Raw genomic sequence first — 26673 nt, 5'->3', positions numbered from 1 at the left:
GTAAGTTGGGTTAATGCAATTGCAGGCTAGTTGCATGAAGGGATCCTGTGGGGGGCCAAACCCATTCCTATGGGTAGAGGATGGTAGGAGGTGTTCTTAGAGGGGTCATATGACATCCTTTACTACCGGTGATGTGTCCATCTTGACTCCTGGAGTACTACCTCCAGAGGTGGGATTTCTTGTAGCAGAGGGCGTTGCTAATGGGGGCCTGGGGTATGGCTAGCGTGTCGCTAATTTTGGTTCAGAAAATATGGTCACCAGACTTATGGGGTAAGCAAAAGCTTTTCATTAAACTGCTCTTCAGTACAGTATTTCATTAAATCTCTTCAAAGGTATTTTAGGTAAAGACATAATGGGGTAAATACTTTTCTCCAGTTACACCAGGCTGCCCTGTCAAAATTAATGGACTTGGCCCACGTGTAACTGACAGAAAAAATTGTCCCACTGCATATAGAATAGATTTTATGCCATATCATTTCATTTAATAAAATCAAATTATTATTGGCGCTGCTTTGAGTATTCCTTAGTTATCTAATTATGTGTCAGGGTTTTCTTACTGGAAGTTCAGCAACATAAATATAAGAAATCTATGCTATAAGAAATTTTTAAGCAAAGACCTCTTCTGAATATACACAAGAAATACATCAGAAACGGATGCTATCTTTGTGGTATTTCATTATTGATGAGTTATGTGCTGCATAAAATTTTCAAAGGCATTTTTATCTTGACTCTTTGAGCTTTTCAAATTTTCTCACTATCTAAATATCCTATAACTCTCAAAAACACACAACATGAAAATAGAGCGTATTGTGCTTTTTGTACATTTATTTAAAAGTAAGGTATTTCCCATTCTTATTTTAAATGTAATGCAAAACACCTCGAAAAACTGATTATCAATTACTTATTTATGGTAAGTAGAAAATAGTCTACAGGGACTTAGATGTGTGTCATTTACATTTGTTAAAGAGAATATCACTTGTAATGGTCTACAGGTTGTACCTCCTTTAACTGGGACTCTGGTCCAGCAATGCTCCTGGACCACAGAGTCCAGTTAAAAGGAGGTCAGGCCACAGGGCAGGAGGGGGGCGGGTACGATTCCGCCAGGAGTCCTGTGTTGCGGTAGGGACAAGCAGCGTAGCAGAGAGTTCTGGCCCCTGTTACTGGGCGGTAGTGGGGACTGGCAGTGGCCACAGAGCTGCAGCAGCTGCAGAGCCCTTTTCACTCCAGCGGCTGTGAAGTCCTGGCCCCCACAGCAGCCGCAACGTCCGGGCAACTGCGAAGCCCCAGCAGCCCTGACAACCTCGGCTCTGGCAGCCGCAGAGCTCCAGCCTGGGGAACCATGGCTGGGCAGACAGCAGTACAGCTCAGGTGGAGTCTTAGCCAGGTTCATCATGGACCATAATGGGAAGGATCTCCCCTTGTTTGGCAAATCCCCTTGTTCAGGAGTAGTCAGGTCCCAAAGGTGGCGGATGAGGGAGGTCCAGCCTGTAGAATGAAAAGGCAATGGCTTATTACCTAAAAATAAAAATAATGGCTAAAGCAGGTATGTCTTTGTATTAAAAAGGGTGATAGAAAAGAAGGAAAGAATTCCATTACTGTTGACAGAGACTTATGACTAAGAAAAGTTATAAATAACATCTCCATAAATTACTAATGAAACCCAGATTTCTGCAGCAGCGATAGAAGCAAGGACCATTTAGAACAGAGGTGGGCAAGGCAGCCTCTGCGTGCCAGATCCGGCCAACCAAGCCAGTGGATCCAGACCGCAGCCACCCTGCTGTTCTCCCGCCCTCAGGCCAACTTTGGGACTGGGGAGCATGCAAGTCTCCTTCCCCCACCAAGGACATACAATACCTGAAGGAACCGCTAGCTGTTCAAAACTGCTGGCGGTTCACTCTAGGTGCTATGCACCCCTTGCAGGATGGGGGCGAGGGGCAAAGACTTCATGTGCAACCCCTCCCCAGTCCCTGAGTGGAGTGCGAACGAAGTCTTCTCCCAGGGGCACATGCTGCCTACAGTGGACTGCCAACTGTTCAAAACAGCTGGTGGTTCTTTCTAGGCGCTATGGAGTGCGGGGGCAGACTTTACACACTCTTCCACATTGCACTCTGTTCACCTTTTAAAAAGTTCTCTTCACAAGCATAAGGGCTATAGATTTTTTTCCAGTTAAAGCTTACATTCGATAGAAATTGATGGCCTGGGAAGCACCATGCTTGCTGGGGAAGTGAGTGAATTTGCAAGGCTGGTTTGAAATAAGGCTCTCAGAACATTGAAGAAGCAGCCAGAAGTGACAGAAAGCCAGTGCACCCTGGTACATCGTTCTGGCAAGAAACTGCCTGACTGGGGCACTTAGCTGCAGGGGTAGGTTTGGGGCACTTCCAGCCTGGATCCTGGCTTTCTGCAGGCTGCCACACTAGAAACAGGCAGCCTGACAGGTTAGAGGAGCTGATGGGGTGTGTGTGTGTGTGTGTGTGTGTGTGTGTGTGTGTGTGTGTGTGTGTGTGTCTAGAACTGCCCCGTCCCAGAGCCCCCCACCATTTCAGGAGGAATGGGGGCTGCAGCTGCACTTACCCCAGTCTCTGAATGATTTTTTCCCCCTTTTCGTTGACTAGGGAGTGAGACTAGTTTCACAGCCTGCTCTCACTCCTGGCTGCCCAGGGGAGGGCAGAGAAGGAAGGCTCATGGATGTGAAATTTGCCTTGCTCAGTAGTGAGAAAAAGAAAAAACTTTGCCTCACTCCCTAGTCAGAGACTAGGGTAATTGAAGCCCCCCACCCCTGAAATGTTCCCTTAGCTCTCCCTTCACTCACCCAGTCCTCTGCTCTGAGCCCCTTCCTCATACACCTCAGTCTTGACTCCTGCATCCTTGTCCCCAGCCCTAACTCCTGTACCCTCCCACATTCCACACACGCCAACTCATCTGCCCTGAGCCCCCTCCTCATACAACACAACCATGACTCCTGCATCCCCATCCTTAACTCCTGCATCCCCATACACCCCAAACCCCTGCCCTGAGACCCTACTCATACCCTATGTCCCTTATACACCCCAGTCTTGACTCTTGCACCCTCCCACATACCCCAACCTTCTGCCCTGCTCTGCGCCCCTCATACATCCCAACCTTGACTCCTGCATTCCCATACCCAGCCCTAACTCTTGTACACTACACACACCCGAACCCTCTGCCCCGAGCTCCCTGCACTCCACCCCCACTCTTAAATTTCTTGCTGGTACTTTTGTATGGCCACCCCCTTCCCCACGGTTAGCCCTTGGGGAAGGAGCGGGTTGTGATAGGATAGTATCTGTAAGAAATTTAGGTTACTTTCACCTGGAAGTAGCACATATTTGTCCCACACAGCATAAACACAGAGAGCTCTGATGATAAAGAATAAGGACTGCTGACTTAATTACATCATTCCGTGACCAAAAAGAACATTAGTAAACTGGATAATGTTGTATAATTTCCAGTGGGCTGCTGGAAATCTAGTGGAAGTCAACCGAAAACATAAATATCTACTATTAAAAATAAAAACTAATGTAGAATTATGTTAGTATGTATCTAAATTGCTTTAAGATGTATATCTAACACGTGTATAAGCAAACTGGGCACAATATGTTCACTGTTAATTATGCTTCTCTTTACAGATTGCTAAAATAGAAAATATCAATCATTTGGGTGAACTCAGAGTGTTAAACCTTGCCAGAAATCTTTTAAGCTACATAGAAAACCTTAATGGACTGGATTCACTGACTGAACTTAACTTGCGTCATAATCAAATCACCTCCATGGTAAGTGACAAAGTCAGTATTTGTTGTCCTTCCCCCACAAAAAAGTTAGCAAAATACTATAGTTTGATTTGAACCATGCTGGCATTGTGCAGTTCTAGAACTATATTGTTTTCATTTGCCTACGACTTATGGTTGCTGTTATGCTTAGTTTTGTGTGAATTAAATTAAACTAAAAATAACATATGGGTGGGTATTTTATATAAATGATTATTTATAGTTGTGAAGCTTTCTTAGTACTAATTGAAGTGCTAAAAGTTAGGAAATCTTGAAGAAGCAATTCAGTTCTGGTGCATAGATTAAGTAGCTAGCAAAAAATATAGTAAACAATATACTGACTATATCCTAAACTTAAAAATCATAGCTATTGATGGCATCGAGTACTTTTTTTTAGTAGTAGCCTCTCTTTTTATATATAGCAGTTAAAGAAAATCAGTATGAACTTAAAAGATAACTAAAAACATTATTTTAAACTTTTCAGTTTTACTTAAAATTAACCAATACCTTCAAACATTTTGTGTTAGTGAGAAAATACCTTAGCAATAATTGAAGATCTGTGTCAGCAAAAGATAATGTTTCAGTTTCTTATTACATAACCTTAACAAAAAGTAGATAACACAAAATAAAAAAAATGCTATTTTGCTGAATACCTAGAACGAAGTATTCCCTGCTTGGAAAGAAACAAATAGTACATAATAACAAAGGCGAGAAGTTAATATATGCAGCTCTTGCCTTGAGCTGTATCTTAGATCATGTCAATTAATTAGCCCACTGGTGTATGATTTTCTGAGAAAAGTGAACTGTGAGTTTTGCTGAATAGAAAATAGAAGCTTCAGCTCCTATTTCCAGGTTTGTTTCCTTGTGTTTTTGTTTTTGCTTTTCTTCATAATAGCAAAGTCCACTCTTAGTCTACTGGCTGAGCTGATATTTGAGAAAATGGGCAGTTTGGTTTTTTTATAGTCAGCCTCCTTTATAGAATGTATAGTCAACAGAATTCACACGCAAATGGAACTTCCTCCTTAGAATCATAGAATCATGGAATTACTAGGAGTAGAAGGGACCTTGAGAGGTCATCGAGTCCAGTCCCCTACCCCCATGGCAAGACCAAATACTGTCTAGACCAGCCCTGATAGACATTAATCTAACCTACTCTTAAATATCTCCACAGATGGAGATTCCACAACCTCCCTGGGCAATTTATTCCAGTGTTTGACTACCCTGACAGTTAGGAACTTTTTCCTAATGTCCAACCTAAATCTCCCTTGCTACAGTTTAAGCCCATTGCTTCTTGTTCTATCCCCAGAGGCCAAGATGAACAAGTTTTCTCCCTCCTCCTTATGACACCCTTTTAGATAGCTGAAAACTGCTATCATGTCCCCTCTCAATCTTCTCTTTTCTAAACTAAACAAACCCAATTCCTTCAGCCTTCCCTCATAGGTCATGTTCTCTAGACCTTTAATCATTCTTGTTGCTCTTCTCTGGACCCTGTCCAATTTCTCCACATCTTTCTTGAAATGCGGTGCCCAGAACTGAATACAATACTCCATTTGAGGCCTAACCAGTGCAGAGTAGAGCGGAAGAATGCCTTCTCGCGTCTTGCTCATAACACACCTGTTAATGCACCCCAGAATCATGTTTGCTTTCTTTGCAACTGCATCACACTGCTGACTCATATTCAACTTGTGGTCCACTATATCCCCTAGATCCCTTTCTGCCGTACTGCTTCCCAGACAGTCTCTTCCCGTTCTGCATGTATGAAACTGATTGTTCCTTCCTAAGTGGAGCACTTAGATATTCATGAAGATATTGAACAGAGCCAGTCCCAAAACAGACCCCTATGGATCCCACGTGTTATGCCTTTCCAGCAGGATTCTGAACCATTAATAACTACTCTCTGAGTACGGTTATCCAGCCAGTTATGCACCCACTTTATAGTAGCCCCATCTAAGTTGTATTTACCTAGTTAATTGATAAGAATAACATGCGAGACCGTATCGAACTCCTTCCTAAGGTCTAAGTATACCACATCCACAGCTTCTCCCTTATCCACAAGACTCGTTATCCTACTGAAGAAAGCTATCAGATCGGTTTGACATGATTTGTTCTTTACAAATCCATGCTGGCTGTTCCCTATCACCTTGCCACTTTCCAAGTGTTTACAGATGATTTCCTTAATTACTTGCTCCATTATTTTCCCTGGCACAGAAGTTATACTAACTGGTCAGTAGTTTCCTGGGTTGTTCTCATTTCCCTTTTTATAGATGGACACTATATTTGCCCTTTTCCAGTCTTCTGGAATCTCTCCTGTCTCCCATGATTTTCCAAAGATGATAGCTAGAGGCTCAGATACCTCCTCTATCAGCTCCTTGAGTATTCTAGGATGCATTTCATCAGGCCCTGGCATCTAACTTTTCTAAGTGATTTTTAACTTGTTTTTAATTTTACCTTCTAAAACTACCCCCTTCCCACTAGCATTCACTATGTTAGGCATTCCTACAGACTTCGCGGTGAAGACCAAAACAAAGAAAACATTGAGCATCTCTTCCATTTCCAAGTTTCCGGTTACTGTTGCTCCCTCCTCAGTGACTAGTTGGCCTACCCTTTCCTTGGTCTTCCTCTTGCTTCTAATGTATTTATAAAAAGTCTTCTTGTTTCCCTTTATTCCCGTAGCTAATTTGAGCTCATTCTGTGCCTTTGCCTTTCTAATCTTGCCCCTGCATTCCTGTGCTGTTTGCCTATATTCATTCTTTGTAATTTTTCCTACTTTGCCTTTTTTTGTATGACTCCTTTTTTATTTTTAGATCATGCAAGATCTCGTGGTTAAGCTAAGGTGGTCTTTTGCCATATTTTCTATCTTTCCAACACATCGGAATAACTTGCTTTTGGGCCCTTAACAATGTCTCTTTGAAAAACTGCCAACTCTCCTCAGTTGTTTTTCCTCTCAGTCTCGATTCCCATGGGACCTTACCTATCAGCTCTCTGATCTTACCAAAATCCGCCTTCCTGAAATCCATTGTCTCTATTTTGCAGTTCTCCCTTCTACCCTTCCTTAGAGTGATAGAACTTTCCCTGTACGAACATTGCTTTTTCTAAGTTGATAGGATTGCCTTTTACAAGTAGATTGTAACTCTTAGTGCACCTTGGCCTTCTTTTTTTTTTAAAGTAGGTCTGAGTTACCTCAAGTACTACTGTTTATTTGGGAATTTTGTCATTAAATTCAGCAGTGCCAAGATTTTACTCGGCATCTTTTGTGAGTTTTGATGATGTATTTGTTTTCTATCATTTAGTGAAGGATATTAAAAACAAATAAACCCGCAGAGCAGCAAAAATGTTGTGTGATCAAAATTTTCCATGTCATACCATTGCTCATCTTTATGCTTAGTGCCTGCTCTCTTTCCCTCAGGAATATTTTCTTGAATCTTTTGGGTATTAAACTGTTCATGGAGTGTGTCAAATTATCCATAATTGTTTTTGCTTCCTGAAGCAATGAGAACATGGAAATAATCATAGAATCATAGAATAATAGGACTGGAAGGGACCTCGAGAGGTCATCGAGTCCAGCCCCCCGCCCTCAAGGCAGGATCAAGCTCCGTCTACACCATCCCTGACAGATGTCTATCTAACCTGTTCTTAAATATCTCCAGACAGGGAGATTCCACCACCTCCCTTGGCAATTTATTCCAATATTTGACCACCCTGACAGTTAGGAATTTTTTCCTAATGTCCAGTCTAAACTTCCCCTGCTGCACTTTAAGCCCATTACTCCTTGTCCTGTCCTCAGAAACCAAGAGGAACAAATTTTCGCCTTCCTCCTTGTGACACCCTTTTAGATATTTGAAAACCGCTATCATGTCCCCCCTTAATCTTCTTTTTTCCAAACTAAACAAGCCCAGTTCATGAAGCCTGGCTTCATAGGTCATGTTCTCTAAACCTTTAATCATTCTTGTCGCTCTTCTCTGTACCCTTTCCAATTTCTCCACATCTTTCTTGAAATGTGGTGCCCAGAACTGGACACAGTACTCCAGCTGAGGCCTAACTAGTGCAGAATAGAGCGGCAGAATGACTTCACGAGTTTTGCTTACAACACACCTGTTGATACAACCTAGAATCATATTTGCTTTTTTTGCAACAGCATCACACTGTTGACTCATATTCAACTTGTGGTCCACTATGACCCCTAGATCCCTTTCCGCCATGCTCCTTCCTAGACAGTCGCTTCCCATCTTGTATGTATGGAACTGATTGTTCCTTCCTAAGTGGAGCACTTTGCATTTCTCTTTATTAAACCTCATCTTGTTTACCTCTGACCATTTCTCTAACTTGCTAAGGTCATTTTGAATTATGTCTCTATCCTCCAAATGATTGACTAGTATATGGTAGATATATTTGTCTCTTTAAATTATTGCATTTTTAAGAATTAACATGTTTGGGCTAGGAACGTCATCGTGTATTAACTGATACGCCTAGGCTTATCAGTTAATCTTGTCCACTACGTGCATTCCTGCCCCCGCTTACTGCCTGTATCAGAGGCAGCAAGAGGGGAGCGGGAGCCTGTGAGAAGCTGGTTTAAAAGCCAACTTTCCCATGAGCATTGGCTCCATCTATCTTCCCACCCCTGTGCTGCTCACTCTGATAGAGAGTAGGGGTGTAATAGTAAAGTCGATTAACCGATAAGTAAAGGTTTATAGGTTAATGCTCTAGACTACACGCATTTCTCTCTCCCTGCCAGTACATTTTTTAGCAGGCTGGCATGCAGCCTGCCTCCGTCCTGGCTTGTGAGGAGTCTGGGACCTACCCCTGCTATGGCTCTGCATTTAAAGTGTATTGGGAGCTGGGTGGGCAGACAGCCCAGCTCAGTCCTGGTTCATGCTGTGTCCGGTACCTACCCCAGTTTCAGATCTGCATTTCAAACGAATTAAGAGCCGGGTGGACAAGCAGCCCAGCTCAGTTCTGGCTCTCACTGGGTCCGGGAGCTCAGACTCCCCCACCAGACAGGTACTGCTGCCACCCCACACTGGTGACTCTCTCAGAAGCAGCTGCATAGGGCGACAGGAAGCCATTCCATGAGGGGAGCTGGTTTTTAAACTGTCTCCCCTCGTGGACGAGGTCCCACCTGACACCCCACGCTGCTGCTTCTGATACAGTGGCTGCTGGCCCTGCCTCAGGGACTCTACAATAGTCGATTAACCGATAAAATTTCATGAGGTTACTCAACTATTCAATTAACCGATATTTAACATCCCTAATAGAGAGGCAGCAGTGCAGGGGGTGAGGAGGTAGGCTGAAAGGTGGCTCCCTTTGCGTGCTGGGTCCTCGGACCCACCTTCCTCTCTTACAGAGGCGGCGGGGGAGGCAGGCGCGAGTGCTGAGGGGAGCTGGCTTAAAAACCTGTTCCCCTCAGCATGAGCTTGGCATTACTGCCTTCCCCCATCCTGCGCTCCTGCCTCTTATCAGAGGTGTGTTGGGCCCGAGCTCCCCACAGACAGAGGCTGCTCTGTATCTCATGGAGCAGCCTCTGTCTGTGGCAAGCCTGGGCCTGCCATGGACAGAGGCTGCGGACAGGGGCTACTCTGCATCACATGAAGCAACCTCTGTCCATGGGGAGCTCGGATTCCTTGCAGAAAGGGGCTGCTGCCACCATACGCTGCTACCTCTGTGTCAGAAGCAGCAGTGTAGGGTGGCAGACAACTGGTCTGCGCAAGAAGCTGATTTTTAAACTGACTCCCCTTGCGGACCAGCTCCAACTGCCACCCTACGCTGCTTCCTCTGGTACAGAGGCAGCAGCATGGAGTGGCAGGGGGCTTCAGAGGAGTGGCAATGGGAGTGCACTGGCTGCCGGCTCTGCCCCCAGGGACTATCGAATAGTTTTGTAACTGCTAAGATTTCTTGCGGTTAGATAACAATTCAATTACACGATAGCATCTCTAGTTTGGGCTATGGCATCTGTTGAGTCAGTTCTTGGTCTCAGTATATTTTTGGCTTGGTTAAAGAAAAATTATGTTCATGCTCAGTCTTGGGTCATTGTAATTTTAGTGAAGGTGCTTTCTCTTTGGTCTATTTTAATTCAAAGTTATTAGAAATTGAGTTCTAGAAGATGTTATCTAGTTAATTAATGCAGTATATTATTTTTACATTTTCACTGTAACGTTCTGTCACAGGGGTAAAGGGGAAAGGCCTAAGCTGGGGGTTTTTTTTAGTTGAGTTTGAATGTTAGCATAAGCGATAGACAAAGAAGCACATGACCAAAAAGAATGAGATCACAGGAAAGAAGAGCAGTTTGTATTAAAGTTCTTATGGCCTTTGAAATACCAGTCTTATCTTATTTTAATGTTTGGGGTGAAGTAATAGAAATAAAGAAAATGCAGTTGGGCTCCAGGTGCAATGAATAATTAGTTTATATATATATATATATATATATATATATATATATAAAAAAGAAATGGTTAGAGCAGTCATTTAGAAGAAATATGTCAAAATAAAATAAGAAAACCTTGATAAGTGGGCCCAGCGCTTTGTCTTGTCTTGAAAGGGCAAAAGGACATGACACTACCCTAAAACTCCTTCTTCTGGCTTTGGCTAAGGTGCGATAACCAGCAGTGATATCACTTGTTTATTATAGTGTACTAGAAGATTTACCTTTTGTTGCTTGGGTCCTTAACTCAATTAATTTTTGTTTTTCTTCATTTAAATCATTGCTGTGGTGTGGGGCTGTGGATGAAGGATTTAGTATGAAGGCTGCCTTGGGGAGAGGACTACTCCAACCCTCTCTCACTCCAGGAGCTTGGGGCCACATAAGAAGTGCCTGTCTATGGCTAGTGCAGTGCCAACAGGCACAGCTGCAGGAGGGGTGTACTTCCCCTGATTGGGGCAGGTCCAGGCCTATCTGCCCCCTGGACTATCCAGCCAGAGTAAGGAATGGAGCAAACTGTGCACTTCTCCCTGGCTCCCTGATGAAGGGGAACAGCCAACAATGTTCCTGTATGAATCAGGTTGGGGGAAGAGCTTCAGCACCTCTTCACCCTGCACAACCAAACCCTTAATTTGCTTTAAGTTATGATAAGAGGAAACTGCATTCCAAATTTGGTGGTCCTGGCTCTTCTCGTTCAGGAGGAGTTCCTGAACAGACAGACAGACAAAATCTCTCAAATGTATAGTAGATGAAACACTAGGCTTGAAGTAGTTTCTTTGCCAGAGTGTTTCTGTACCCTCTCATACTGAGACACCAGAGTAGTAGGTCCTATTGTAATACTTATATTGATATAAGGATGTTGCATTTAAGTGTATTTCCAATAGCATCGTAACAGGGCCATAAGATCTATTTTGGCATGGAACCACAGTGTAGTGCAGTTGTACCCAAACTTTTCGACATCATGCCCCTGTTTGATTTTTGAGAAACCCTCATGCCCCCCACCTCTTCTTTACCATCCTCCAACCCCCCCTTTAACAAAAAATTCAATTCGTAATTTAAAATAAACACAAAAATTTGGTATACAAAAATTATTTAAAATTAAAAATAAGCACAAATAATTTTTCTTGGTAAAAAATTTAATATAAATGTAATTTAACATAAGAAATAAGAGAAACTAAATGAATTTCATGTGAAGGATGGTGCTTCACTTTCTTCACAAGTTGGGAAATCCTGGGTTTGGAATGGGGGATTTGGATGTGGGAAGGGGTGAAAGGTGCAAGCTCTGGGAGGGATTTTGGGTGCAGGAGGAGGGGGAGAAGGAGCTGCTGGCTCAGGGAGGGGACTTCAGGCTGGAGAGTGTTGGGGTCAGCTGGAGGGTTGGAGTGCTGAGCAAACCACAGGCTTGTGGATGTGAGGGTGTAGGAGTTGAGGTCTGGGCATATGAGGGGCTCAGGGCAGAGTGTTTGGGAGTATGATGGGCACAGGACACAGATTTGCAGTGTGTAGATTGTGCAGTATTGATGTGGCAGAAGACTGGGGACGTGAGAGGCTTTAGGCCAGGGGGTTCCGGTGTATGATAGGCTTAGGGTTGGAGTGTGTGTGGGGATGCAGGAGTGTTATGATGCTGTGGCCAGATGGGGGCTTGGCCCCAATTGTGGGCTGTTTGGCCAGGCTTCATTTTTAATTAAAATAATGTTTAACACACATGTTTCAGCATTGTATTTATTGATGGGATGGGTGGGGAACCTGTTTTGGGTCAGGGGTCACTGACCCACAGAAAAATCAGTCAGGGATCACACAAGTGAGATGCAAAAAACAGCTCCTCCAAGCTTCACTGATGTGGCTCCAACTGAGACACCTCCCTCCTCTAGCACCCCAGCCCCATGGAGGGAGGGTAGGTAGTACTGAGGTTCAAGGCCTCAGGCCAGATTAACTCTTCTGGGGTTCCAGGATAAGTGGAATTGTGGGCCCCTCTACACTTTGAGGTGGGGCCAAAAATGAGGGTTCCAGTGAGTGGAACAGGGAATAGTTGAAGTCCCCCATCACCACCAAATCCTGTGCTTTGGATGATTTTGTTAGCTGTTTAAGAATAGCCTCATGCACCTCTTCTTCCTGGTTAGGTGGTCTGTAGTAGACCCCTTGCATGACATCATCCTTGGTTTTTTACCCCTTTTAACCTTACCCAGTGACTCTCAACAAGTCTGTCTATCATGTCCATCTCAACCTGAGTCCAAGTATATACATTTTTAATATATAAGGCAACCCCTCCTCCCTTTTTCCTTGCCTATCCTTCCTGAGCAAGCTGTACCCTTCTATACCAATATTCCAATCATGAATATTATCCTATCGTGTCTCTGTGATACCATCTATGACATAGTTGTATTTATTTACTAGCATTTCAAGTTGTTCCTCCTTATTCCCCACATTTCTTACATTTGGATAAAGTACACTAAGATACTGACATGTCCCCGTCCCCCCCATTCTGCCTGGTCTCTCCTTTATCTCTGCTATTATAGCCAATGCTCCCCTCCCAATTTCTGACCCCTCTCCCAGGTCTGCTTACCTGTGGGCTTTGGTCACCTGTCTCCTCGAACCTAGTTTGAAGTCCTCCTCACCAGGTTAGCCAATCTATATCCAAATACTCCTTTCCCCTTCCTTGATAGGTGAACCCCATCTCTGCTTAGCAGTCCCTCTTTTTGGAACAGCATCCCATGATCAGGAAAGTCAGAGACCTCCTGGTGACTCCATCTTTACAGCCAAGGATTCACCTCCAGGATGCACCTGTTTCTGCGTGGACCCCTATCTTTGACCAGAAGGACTGACAAGGACATCACCTGCATTCCAGACTCCTTCACCCATACTCTGAGCCTTGTAGTCACTTTTAATCTGCTCTGGGTCACACCTTGCAGTATCATTAGTGCCCACATCAAAGAGTAGTATGGGATAGTAATCAGAGGGCTGGATGATCCTTGACAGTTCCTGCACCACGTCTCAGATATGGGCTCCTGACGGGCAACATGCATCCCGGGACGTCATGTCAAGGTGACAGATGGGTCCTTTTGTTCCCCCCCAGAAGAAAGTCTCCAACCACCACTACCCTATGTAGAACCAGATACACTTGATTTAGGTCCCAGGAGTCAATGGGAAGTATCCCAAAATTCTATGTATTAGAGAAGAAACAGGAGACTCAGGAGTAGATGGGGTAAACAGACCTCTTTTATTTCAGGACTAAAATAGAAGAATTATCATTTAATTTTGGTACTAAAAAGAATAGGTTTCTTTTGCACAGATGCTGTGGGTGGTGTACCTAATATAACGTGACAGAATAATTATGGAATACAAATATCTTATATGTTAGTTGCAACTTCAAATCTTAGTTAATCTTAAGCAGCAGTATTGCTAACCCAAAGATTTCAGAAATCATGTTAGGAACCCAAAGACATGAGGTGATGCTTTCTGGTTCTAGTTAACTGGTAACCAACCAGTGGTGGCTTGAGGAGCGCTCTGCCTGCTGCAGGCAGGGGACTGTTCCAGCCCCACAAGGGGCAGTTTTTGTCCAGAGCATAGAGCCTCTGCCTGAATGAGCTAAACTGGAGGAAGCAGGAATTCAGTTAGTCTGTGTCCTCTGTACAGTACCTGGGGTGAACATATACCCATATTTGAGATGTTTGCAAGCTATTCCAGTGCAGGGTTGCCAATTTTGGTTGGACATATTCTTGGAGGTTCTATCACATTACAATATTAATTTTTAGTTTCTGGAGATCCCAGGACATTCCTGGAGGGTTGGCAGCTGTAAAAATCATGGTGTCTATGGCAGACTACGATCCAAAGAAAATTCCGTCACATCCCACAGTATTGTGATCAGCTAGACACTGAGGATTTGAGTAAGAATCACCATGCACACAATCTCTTAACATCTAGCTTGTAGGTTTATTTCTGTCCTGCTCTTTCCCCACATCAGCCATAATCACAAGTGATAGAAATGCAGCCGTGTTAGTCTGGGGTAGTTGAAGCAAAATGCAGGACAATGCAGCACTTTAAAGACTAACAAGATGGTTTATTAGATGATGAGCTTTCGTGGGCCAGACCCACTTCCTCAGATCAAATAGTATTTGCCACCATGGATGTAGAAGCTCTATATACCAACATCCCACATGAAGACGGATTACAAGCAATTAGAAACACTATCCCAGAGGACACTACTGCCAACCTGATAGCAGACCTATGTAACTTTGTTCTCACCCACAATTATTTCCAGTTTGAGAACAACTTATACCTCCAGATCAGCGGCACAGCCATGGGTACACGCATGGCCCCACAGTATGCTAACATCTTTATGGCTGACCTAGAACAACGTTTCCTCAACTCCCGTCCCCTTTCACCCTTCCTCTACCTACAGTACATCGATGACATCTTTATGATCTGGACACATGGCCAAGAAACACTGGAGATATTCCACAGAGATTTCAACAACCTACACCCCACCATCAACCTTAGCCTGGACCATTCTACACGAGAGATCCACTTCCTGGACACCACCGTACAAATCAACAATGGAAAATTAGACACCACTCTCTACAGAAAACCCACCGACTCATACAGTTACCTACATGCATCCAGCTCCCATCCAGAACACACCACACGATCCATCGTCTATAGCCAAGCCCTTCGATACAACCGCATCTGCTCTAATCCCACTGACAGAGACCAGAAGCTTCAGGATCTCTACCAAGCATTTATAAATCTCAACTACCCACCCAGAGAAATAAAAAAGCAAATTGAAAGAGCCAGACGAATACCTAGAAACCATCTACTTCAAGACAGACCCAAGAAAACCAACAATAGAACACCACTTGTCATCACCTACAACCCCCAACTTAAACCTGTCCAACACATTATCAATAAACTACAGCCTATATTGGAACAGGATACCATACTCAAAGAGGCTCTGGGAGACAGACCCATAGTCTCCTATAGACAACCACCTAACCTCAAGATGATTCTTACCAACCACCACAGGACATACCACACTAATACCAACCCTGGTACCTTCCCTTGCAACAAACCCCGTTGCCAGCTTTGTCCACATATTCATTCTGCTGATACCATTATTGGACCTAACCAAGTGAGTTATAAGATCAAGAACACATATTCCTGCGCATCCAGAAATATAATCTATGCTATCATGTGCCGAAAGTGTCCGTCTGCTATGTACATTGGACAAACATCTCAGACACTTCGCCAAAGGATTAATGCCCACAAAACAGATATCAGACAAGATCACAAAGAGAAAACAGTTTCTTGCCACTTAAACCAGAAAGGACACTCTCTAAATGACTTAGCCACCTGCATTCTGCTACAAAGACCTTTTACATCTGCACTTGAAAGGGAATCCTCTGAACTGTCATTCATGTTAAAATTCGACACTTGCCAACAAGGACTTAACAAGAATTTGAACTTTCTCACCCATTACCAAGACAGTTTCCCCAATTATCACCTGTAATACCATTAACTCACAAACATCCCACTCTCCCTACCTTTAATATCAGCAATTCACAGACACTTACCTTCCTTCCTCCCCCTTCCCACCCCCCCGCATCCCCCTTCTGTTCTGCAATGTGATTTGTCCTTTTCATATTTGTTCATTTTTTTTAATTGTATCCTTTGGTATATATGGTTGTGACTACTTTCTTCCACTATTTGATCTGAGGAAGTGGGTCTGGCCCACGAAAGCTCATCATCTAATAAACCATCTTGTTAGTCTTTAAAGTGCTACATTATAATCACAAGTATAAGTCATGGAGAGTAAATCTGATGGAGGGTGGGAATATGGGCCTACCTACTGGAAAAACAAACAAACAAATGGCCTGCCCCTGCGCCAGTCTCCTAGTACTTGGATTAGGTGTGTTCATATCCACAGCTGCAAGTTGGAGAATAGTTTTATACAGGGTGGGGAGATGTACTTAATGTAATAAATGAGTGTGTGGATAGATAACGACAGACCACTGTTTCTAATAAATGTGGATTTGTATTTTGCAAATACCACTTGCTCTTATTTTCTTTTTCAACATGTTGAATTAGAAGTTATTTCAAATATTCCAAAGGATTTATAATAGCATGTTAAAACATTTATAACAGTTTTACATAGTTAAAATACATCGACTCTGGAGTAAAATCTTTTAAAAGCTATCTATATGTTGTTTTTTGTGTCTGGGATTTTTGTATAATTTAAAAGCTAGTGAGTTGGTTGATAGGGGAGAATCCTTATTTAAGTCTTTCACTGACAGTACGGCTACTGCAATTTGGAAGCTAATTTATGAGTTTACACTTGGAAATTTTAGTGCAGAATGGTCACAAAATCAAATTAATATTTATGCAGTTTGATTACAGTATGCTTGCCTGAAGCTTGAATGCTGAGGCAAGCACCTTGGCTCTTTTCCTGAAAGCCTGTTAAAAAAGGTTATCAGCTCTTTCTCTTTAAAGCTATTTAGCTATTTACCTTGCAAGTGGTGCAGCTTGTTCTGCAGAATAGATATCTGCACTGAAGCACTCCCTTGAAGTCTGCACCAGAGAGGAGTGGAGCTGCATGTTCAACAGAAATCAATGTTGCAGCAAGGTTACAGAAAATAGAAATGTGTATATATCATCATCAGGACAAGTAGAGAGGTTCAAAAGATGTTCTTTTTCCCCTCATGAATTTGCTTCTCATTCTTTCTAGAAAGATGTGGATACTTTGCCCTGCCTCCAACATCTGTTTCTCAGCTTTAACAATATATCTAGGTAAGGGGGCTACCAGTTTGCTTATCAGTAACTTAAGTATAACGTTGCAGCTGTATTTAGTTAAAATTGGAATAATTTATTGGTAGTTACATTTTTCTAATATAGCAGATTGAATAAGAAATATACAATGTTAAGATTATACAAAATAATTGAAACCAAAGTTCTTGAAACCCTCATCCTTTAAATGTACAGTGGAAGATTCTACTATGTTTAAAGATGATCATACAGATTATAGTTATGAAAATAGGATTGTAAATACTGTATCATTTTAGTGTTAATTTAAGTATCTGTTTAACACTATATTACATTTATGTTTATATGTGTTGCATTTAACATATAATCCATTGTATGCATTCATCTCAACATAAAATCTTGAATGAAAATCTGTTTGTTTAATGTGACTAGATTATTCTTAATTTGTACTGCTTTATGAATATCTTTTGTTCCCTTAAGCTGCAATCTATATTAATTATTGTGTCACTCTTTCAAACCAGGCCATCAAAACATAATTCAGTTTTCTCAGTAATATTTCTATTATTTTAAAAACTGATTAACATGTTTCATTATAAATGTATAGAAGCATTTATCATCTGCATCTGTATTCTAACTGTATTTTCAAATACTGGATTCTGTATTTATAACCATCCCAAAATTTTAAAAACTTAATTTTAAAAAGTACTGCATGCACTATTTTGCTAACAGAGCAATTTATGGTTGCTCATATCTTAATTGTTGTAGATTTCTCAATAGCTCTATATTTAACTTAATCAAATTATTTTATTAGAGACCTAGAAAAGGTACTACATTCCTTTATTGCTGGCAAAATGTATTATGTTTTTTAAGTACTTATTCTCTTTATAGAGATGTAATTTATGAAAGATGTAAGTTATAATTAATGTTAAGGTTTTATTATGCTAGTAAGTTAAAGTATTTCATGCAGACCTTTATTTTATTCTTTGCAAAGACCTACAATTTACTTGTTTGTGACCCTTAAGGTCTTAATACAGTGATGCAGCATTTACCCCTAAAATTACTAGATATTAAAAATAAAGTTTGAAAATCAAATATGAGCTTTTACTAAAGCTATTGCACATGAATTAATCTGCTCGTGCCTCTGCTTCCTGTTTTAAATTTGGATAGTAGTAGATAGAGATTAGCATTTTATTTGTTGAATAATCGTTGGCTCCCAAATTTCAAACATACTTTTTGTTTCTATTCTGCCAACAAATATCCTAAACAGGTTTTAGCAGTTGGAGGACTGCAGTGGCCAGTTCCCCTGTCACCAGGAAGTATTGCTGCAGTCAGTGTTAATTGCTTTATCATTTTATATAACTGACCTAGTAAACTCATCCAGCTCTCAGTCTCCTCTCCCACAATTTTTTATACAAAATTATATATATATACAGGCAGTCCCCGGGTTACATGGATCCGACTTACATCGGATCCCTACTTACAAACGGGGTGAGACAACCCCGCACTAGCTGCTTCCCCCCAGCAGACCAGGGAGATGTGAAGCTAGCGCCACCCCCAGCAGACCAAGGAGACGCGGAGCGGCTCTTCTCAGCAGACACCTCAGCTTGAGAATAAAGGACTGAGGGAAGTGAGTTGTGGGAGAATAAAACTGAGCTCTGGAGAAATGTTTGGCTAGAGTTTCCCCTACAATATGTACCAGTTCCGATTTACATACAAATTCAACTTAAGAACAAACCTACAGTCCCTATCTTGTACGTAACCCGGGGACTGCCTGTATTGCAATATACAAGGAGAAAAAAGCACTTGAAAATAAGCTTGAAAAATCCAATTGCTTACATAATCTGTAGGTGATTTTCAAATAGCTTGCTTGCTTTTATAATGTATTTGGTGTGGTTGCAGTGAAGCAATGTGTGCACATCTCAGTCTTAGAATTTGTTCCTAAGTAGGATATGTCTACACCTTAAATATTATCTTGCAAGTATATAATGTCTAGTTTGGTTTAGAGTTGAGATCAGTTTAAAAAAATAAGAAAGCAGATGAAAATTGCACTTTTCTACTCTATGAACTTTGTTTGGACTAACCTGATGCTTTACATGTCTATCACCATGTGGTGGTGGCAGCATTTGGTTTGCTGACGTTTTGAAATCTTGGCATGCCATTTCACCACGGAGGTGAGAGAGCACTGAATATGCATTTTGTATTATATAAGTGACATGTTTGGTATCAGAGAAATTATTTAAAAAATGTGTTATGACCAGTTTTGTACTAATATATTGCCCAATGCAGTTTGACTTGACCAAGGCATTTAAACTGAAAATTGGCAAGTTTAATGGGAACTTGAGACACAATTTTAACATGGAGTATTGCTGTATTCATCAGTTAGCATGAAAATTCCCATTAACTTGGTTGCCATTTAGGGAGGGTTGGGGGGGGGGCAAGCTGAGTTCCTGAAAAAGGGGTAAATTGTGAGATGGCAACATTTGCAGATACTACAAAATTACTCAAAATAGTTAAGTCCAAACCTGACCACAAGGATTTACAAAGGGATCTCACAAAACTGGGTGATCGGGCAACACAAAGGCAGATGGAATTCAGTGTTGAGAAATGCAAACTAATGCACATGGAAGAATATAATCCCAACTATACACAGAAAAATGATGGGATCTAAAATAGCTGTTACCATTCAAGGAATCTTGGAGTCATTGTGGAGAGTTCTGAGAAAAAATCTGCTCAATGTGCAGTGGCAGTCTAAAAACTAAAAAAACTAACAGAATATTAAAAAACAACTGTCTACTAGCACCTTAAAGACTAACAAAACATTGTAGATGGTATCATGAGCTTTCATGGGCACAACCTACTTCTTCACATTACATTAGGAGAGGATTAGATAATAAAACAGAAAATATCATATTGCCTTTATATAAAAGTCATGGTATGTCCACATCTTGAATACCTGTATGCAGATCTAAAAAAAGGTATCTTGGATTTGGAAAAAAGTACAGAAAGGGCAATAGAAATTATTAGGGGTAAGGAACAGTTTCCATATAAGGAGAGATTAATAAGACTGGGACTTTTCAGCTTGGAAAAGAAAGGACTAAAGGGGGGGAGGCGGGGAGGATGTGTTTGAGGCCTAGACAATCATGAATGGTATGGAAATATAGAATAATGAAATGTTATTCATTCCTTCACTAACATAACATGATGGGCAGGAATAGTGTCCCTTGCTTCTATTTGCCAGAAGCTGAGAGTGGGTGACAGGGAGATCATTTGATGAATGCCTCTTCTGTTGATGCCTTCTGAAGCACCCAGAATTGGCTACTGTTGGAAGACAGGATACTAAACAAGCCCAGTTTTTTCAGTCTTCCCTCATATGTCTTGTTTTCTAGACCTTTAATTATTTCTGTTGCTCTTCTCTGGACCTTCTCCAATTTCTTCACATCTTTCTTGAAATGTGGTGCCCAGAACTGGACACAGTACTCCATCTGAAGCCTAATCACCACAGAATAGAGTGGAGGAATGACTTCTTGTCTTGCTCACAACACTCCTGTTAATGCATCCCAGAATCATGTTTTTTTGTTTTTTTGCAACAGTGTCACACTGTTGAATCATATTTAGCTTGTGGTCCACTGTGACCTTTAGATCCCTTTCTGCTGTATTCCTCCTTAGACGGTTGCTTCTTATTCTGTATGTATGAAACTGATTGTTCCTTCCTAAGTGGAGTACTTTGCATTTGTCCTTATTAAATGTCCTCCTATTTACCTCAGACTGTTTCTCCAGTTTGTCCAGATCATTGTGAATAATGACCCTATCATTCAAAGCATTTGCAACCCCTTCCAGTTTAGTATAATCTGCAAACTTATTAAGCATACTCTCTATGCCAATATCTGTTCAATGAAGATATTGAACAGAACTGGTCTCAAAATAGACCCCTGCGGAAACTCCACTTCTTATGCCCTTCCAGCATGACTCTGAACCAGTAATAACTACTGCACATCCAGTAATTTGATCTATGCCATCAAATGCCAACAGTGCCCCACTGCTATATATATTGGACAAACTGGACAGTGTCTGTGGGAAAGAATCAGTGGACACAAATCAGATATATGTAAAGGAAACATACAGAAACCTATTGGTGAACATTTTAACCTTCCAAATCATACTATGACAGAACTCCCAAGTAGCTGTCTTGTCAAACCAGCTCAACAAGCAGATCCACAGAGAAGCCTTGGAATTACAGGTCATCTGCAAATTCAATTCACATGTTAATGGACTCAGTCATGATGAAGGTTGGTTAGGACATTACCAGTTTAACAACCATTGAAGATACTAACAGCTGTCTGAGTAGTATCCTTTCTGACATGGGAATCTATCTGTTGACTTTGATTTTTATCTGCTTAGGTATAAGTGCCCATTCTTCAGATACTTACTGATGCTCTGTCTCCCACCCCCCTCTGTTATTCTTTCTCCCTACCCCTTCCCCTCTTCTATTTATTTCAAGTGTTCCCATCCCAAACTCATAACTCCGGTCATCTGAAGAAGTGGGCTGTGCCCACGAAAGCTCATAGAATACTAGGACTGGAAGGGACCTCAAGAAGTCATCGAGTCTAGTCCCCTGCCTTCATGGCAGGACCAAATACTGTCTAGACCATCCCTGATAGACATTTATCTAACCTACTTTTAAATATCTCCACAGATGGAGATTCCACAACCTCCCTGGGCAATTTATTCCAGTGTTTGACTACCCTGACAGTTAGGAACTTTTTCCTAATGTCCAACCTAAACCTCCCTTGCTGCAGTTTAAGCCCATTGCTTCTTGTTCTATCCTCAGAGGCCAAGATAAACAAGTTTTCTCCCTCCTTCTTGTGATACCCTTTTACATACCTGAAAACTGCTATCATGTCCCCCCTCAGTCTTCTCTTTTCTAAACAAACCCTATTCCTTCAGCCTTCCCTCATAGGTCATGTTCTCTAGACCTTTAATCATTCTCATTGGTCTTCTCTGGACCCTGTCCAATTTCTCCACATCTTTCTTGAAATGCGGTGCCCAGAACTGAACACAATACTCCATTTGAGGCCTAACCAGTGCAGAGTAGAGCGGAAGAATGACTTCTTGTGTCTTCCTCACAACACACCTGTTAATACATCCCAGAATCATGTTTGCTTTCTTTGCAATTGCATCACACTGCTGACTCATATTCAACTTGTGGTCCACTATAACCCTTAGATCCCTTTCTGCTGTACTCCTTCCCAGACAGTCGCTTCCCATTCTGTATGTATGAAACTGATTGTTCCTTCCTAAGTGGAGCACTTTGCATTTGTCTTTATTAAACTTCATCCTATTTACCTCAGACCATTTCTCCAATTTGTCCAGGTCATTTTGAATTATGATCCTATCCTCCAGATTAGTCGCAACCCCTCCCAGCTTGGTATCATCTGCAAACTTAATAAGCGTACTTTCTATACCAATATCTAAATCGTTGATGAAGATATTGAACAGAGCCGGTCCCAAAACAGACCTCTGCGGAACTCCACTTGTTATGCCTTCCCAGCAGGATTATGAACCATTAATAACTACTCTCTGAGTACGGTTATCCAGCCAGTTATGCACCCACCTTATAGTAGCCCCATCTAAGTTGTATTTACCTAGTTTATTGATAAGAATCTCATGCGAGACCATATCAAATGCCTTACTAAGGTCTAAGTATACCACATCCACCGCTTCTCCCTTATCCACAAGACTCGTTATCCTATTAAAGAAAGCTATCAGATTGGTCTGACATGATTTGTTCTTTACATGATACCATCTACATTTTTTGTTAGTCTATAAAGTGCTACCAGACCATTTATTGTTTTTTTTCTCTGAGAATGATTATCCAGCCAGTTATCTACCTACCTTACAGTAGCCCCATCTTGGTTGCATTTTCCTAGTTTATTGATAAGAAGATCATGCGAGACAGTATCAAATGCTTACTGAAGTATGTGTCTGATTAGAAATATGGCCTTTATGTTAAATCAGAATATTTCCCAAAGAATTATAGACTGTCCACCACAAAGATGTTTCTGACCTGCTTGTATTTGCATAGTGGACAGGTGTATATGTGACTTATCATTATAGTGTAGTGTTTCTTAAACTTTTTTGAGACTGAGGAACACTAAACAATTTTTTTTATGAGGAACACCAAGGGTTTTTTGTTGGGTGGGAAAAAAAGGTCGGGGGAAAGTTATTGACAAAAAAAAAAGGTCGCCTGCCCCTTTAAGGGTGGCCATTTTGAATTCTGTTGTTCTCCCTGGCACACCTCTGACTACCTCGCGGCACACCGTTGTGCCGTGGAACACAGTTTAAGAAACAAAGATTATAGTGGCTTTGTTCATTCCTCTCTCTAAGTAACCAGATGGGGAAATTTCTCCTCTTTTCCAAAACCCTCACATGAAGGGGTTACACATGTTCCCAGCCTGTCTATGCACTGCTAAATAAATATGACAATTTATAAGTTACAGAATAAAAGACAGTCCTGGCCTTAAAGTGTATAATCTTTGGCAAATTAATTTACATTTCCCAGACGTGGAATAAAAAATAGCCTTATTGGTTTTCATATTAAGAAATACCAGTAACAATAATCTCTCTCTCTCTCTCTCTCAGCTCTAATGACACAAGTTAATAGTTCTGTTCTAGAGGGGAAAAAATTCTCAGCATTCTGCCTGATACTAATCTAGATGAGAAGTCTGGATAATTCAGCAAGAGTCCAAAAATGACTTTTTAGTCTGTGTTTATGCTGTATCTAGTGCAATGAGGTCCTTGTCCCTGATTGGGGCTCCAACATGCTATAATAATAAAAATAAACTATTAATATTCAGGTATAAGAAACCATCATGGTGTGTGGCGATCATTGGGAGTTCAACTATAAAGAGCTTGTAATTGCCAACTCCTGGGACTTCAATAGATATAAAATTACATGAAAGTTCCTAAGATGTCACAAAAATGTATAGTAGCAAATATTGATGGGGAAACAGTACAAAACTAACTGAAACAAAAAGCTTCAGGGGGTAGCAGAGTTAGTCTGTACAGGATAAACTTAAAAAACCACTAACAGTCTGGTAGCACTTTAAAGACTAACATGTAGATGGTATCATGAGCTTTTGTGGGCTATTTGTTATTTTTTAAGTTTATCCTGAAACAAAAAGGTCTGTTGATATAATTCAAGGCCTGATAAGATCATGCTCAATAAGCAGGAAAGGTGTGGAAACCAGTGAATCAAAACTGATATGTGGAAAATCTGGTCTAAATGGTGGACAAAATGAGAGGATGGGCTGTTTCACCCCTGTTCTCTTGAGAGAACAGTTGTCTAGTGGAATGAGCTTCACCATTATGACTGCTTTGCCAACCCCACCATTTCTTGCAACCCAGGGCCTTTGTCTTTCTGATCCTGGAAGTGCAGTCCAGACCAGAGAGAAGGACCCAAATGATACCACCACCTCTGCTGGTTCCAGCTGAATCCCAAACTCCAACAGGACTGGATTTTGATAACAGCTTCAGCTTTATCTGAAATAACTTACTGCCTTTCCCCAAAATAACAGTTATTACCCTCTTTTAATATGATCTAAGAGACTGTAAAACAAGGAGGTGGAGGATTTCCTTCTAAAAACTATCTCCAGCTAGAGGGAAGGGGAACAAAGGGTTTTGTTAAAATGAAAGCCTTATTTAACAAATGCTTTACATTTTAAATGTTTTAGGCATTTTTTCATTTTTTCCTGTAGAAAAGGTTAATAGGTTTTTTTAATAGTGTGCGAGATGAGGTGCAATCATAGAATTCCCCTTACGATTGTTCTGCAATTTGCTGATTATGACACTGACATTTGCCACCTGGTTCTGTGGGGCTCTCCACCACCCTGTCCTGCTGGACCCCAGATCCTCTGGTCACCCCCAGACAAGACACAGAGTTGAGGTTATGGCCCTCATGGACAGCAGTGCAGACACTGAACCACTTCTGCTCTGGGAGGTCTCAGTTTTAGGGCTCAGAATCCAGAAACCCAACCCCTAAAGGTATCAAATCCCCAAATAATCTAAAAGTTTTACACAGAGAAAACTCATGAAGTAAGCCCTCTTTATCAATGAAACAGATATGCACAGTGATTGCTTCCCCGAAGTAAAAATTACTTACAGTGGGTATGATGATAAACAAAAGAGTTTTTTTATTAAATACTAGGGGGCTGCAACCCCTGCTTGCTATGCTTGCCAATTCTCCTTTCTCGGGGGGTAGGCAGCCCCAGCTTTGTTCCCAGCTGCCAGGTAGGGCCAGGGCCAGGCCGAGGCATGGCAGGAAGCTCTGGCATGCTCTGGCCTTGGGGATACCTCCCTGCTCCTCCCTCCCCCGCTCCCGAGGCCAGGCGAGCCATGGCTCTCCCTCTCCAGCCGCTGGGGGTTTGGGTTGGGCCAAAGCCACGTCTGGCCTAGCTCTCTCCCTCTGGCCGCTGGGGTGTTGGGCTGAGGCTGCAGCAGGCCTGGCTCTCTTCCTCTGGCTGCCCGTAGGGGTGCCAGGTGTCTGGTATTCACCCGGAGAGTCTGGTATTTTCGGCTCCTGTCCGGCAAAAAAATTCAGAGAATACCGGACACCTGAGATGTCCAGTATTTTCTGAATTTTTTCACCATCCAGGAGGCAAAAATGCTGGGCACCTGGCAACCCTACAAACACTCAGTGCCCGGCCAACCATCCCCTCCCCCCGAGTCCCCCCCCCCCCCGGACTCCAAGGCTTCCCCTGGGTCTTAGTGCTCAACCTCTCCAATGTTCATATCCCTGCACTCTTAAAGGGGACATGCTGTTTTATTTTTTTTTATTTTTTTAGCTTAAGTCCTTGGAGTCCTTTTTTCTTTTTTTTTCTTTTTTGCTCAACAACTTTGGTCTCTCTCCCCTTCCCCTTTTCCCGCCCCCCCCCTCAACAGAATTTTTTCCCGGTGTTCTGTGGGGGTTTTTTGCGGGGGAGGGGGAGTGTTTGGTATTTTTGTTTCAACCATCTGGCAACCCTAGGTGCCCGGGAGTTGGGTCAGGCTAAGTCCGTGGCAGGCCCTCCTCTCTTCCTCTGGCCACTGGGGAGGGCCCAGCTCTTCCCCTTCCTGGTTGCTGTGATGGTCCAAGGCCACCCTTGTCCTTGCCCCCCCAGCTGGCCCCAGCTCTTGGGCTCTGTGCCCCGGGGTCTTCCGCTCTCCCCCGGCTCTTTGCTGGGAGTGGCTGGGCTGAAGCTGCGCCGGGCTTGGGTTTCCCCCCGTCTGCTGGAGGGTCTGGGCTGAAGCCACATGGGCCTGGCTCTGTCCTCCGCTGCCAGAAGGGGCCAAGCCGAAGCAGCGCTGGGCCCAGCTATTCCCCATGGCCACCGGGAGGGGCCAAGCCATGGCTGCCTTATCTCTTTACCCCCTCTGCCACCGGGGAGGTCTGGACCAAGGCTGCAACCACAGTGGCTCTGGCTCTTCCCCAGGGCTCTGGGAAGGGGAGGGGAGGGCTGGGGCCACAGGCAGCCCCAGCTCTCCACATGGATCTCTGGGGAATAGGGATGTGAAGGACCAGTCGACTATCTGATAAGCAAATGCTCTTATCGACTAGTAACTTCCTTTCCTCCCGCCCCCCCCCCACCCGTTTATCAGATAGAGGCAGCAAGCAGGAAGGAGAGAAGTGGGGGGTACTTCAAAGCGGCAGCGCTGCACGGAGCCCGGGATCAGCTGGGGACTCCGGGCTCC

General features: G+C 42.5%; 1 protein-coding gene across 4 annotated transcripts in view; it reads left to right on the top strand.

Annotated features, from left to right (window-relative positions):
* LRRC49 (leucine rich repeat containing 49) overlaps positions 1-26673 on the top strand; it is a 129744-nt gene that overhangs the window by 36149 nt on the left and 66922 nt on the right. For 3 of the 4 annotated variants that reach the window (XM_075897737.2, XM_075897738.2, XM_089781872.1), the window contains exons 8-9: positions 3645-3788; positions 16913-16974. In XM_075897737.2, the coding sequence (XP_075753852.2) occupies positions 3645-3788; positions 16913-16974 (206 nt within the window). Of the gene's footprint in view, positions 1-3644; positions 3789-16912; positions 16975-26673 lie in introns of those variants that run through there. The other variant, XM_075897739.2, reaches the window with a different exon arrangement.

This window comes from Pelodiscus sinensis, chromosome 14 (assembly GCF_052426305.1).
Source record: "Pelodiscus sinensis isolate ZL-2025 chromosome 14, ASM5242630v1, whole genome shotgun sequence".
NCBI classification, from domain to species: Eukaryota; Metazoa; Chordata; order Testudines; family Trionychidae; genus Pelodiscus; species Pelodiscus sinensis.
This window is presented reverse-complemented; position numbering and strand designations above follow the sequence as displayed.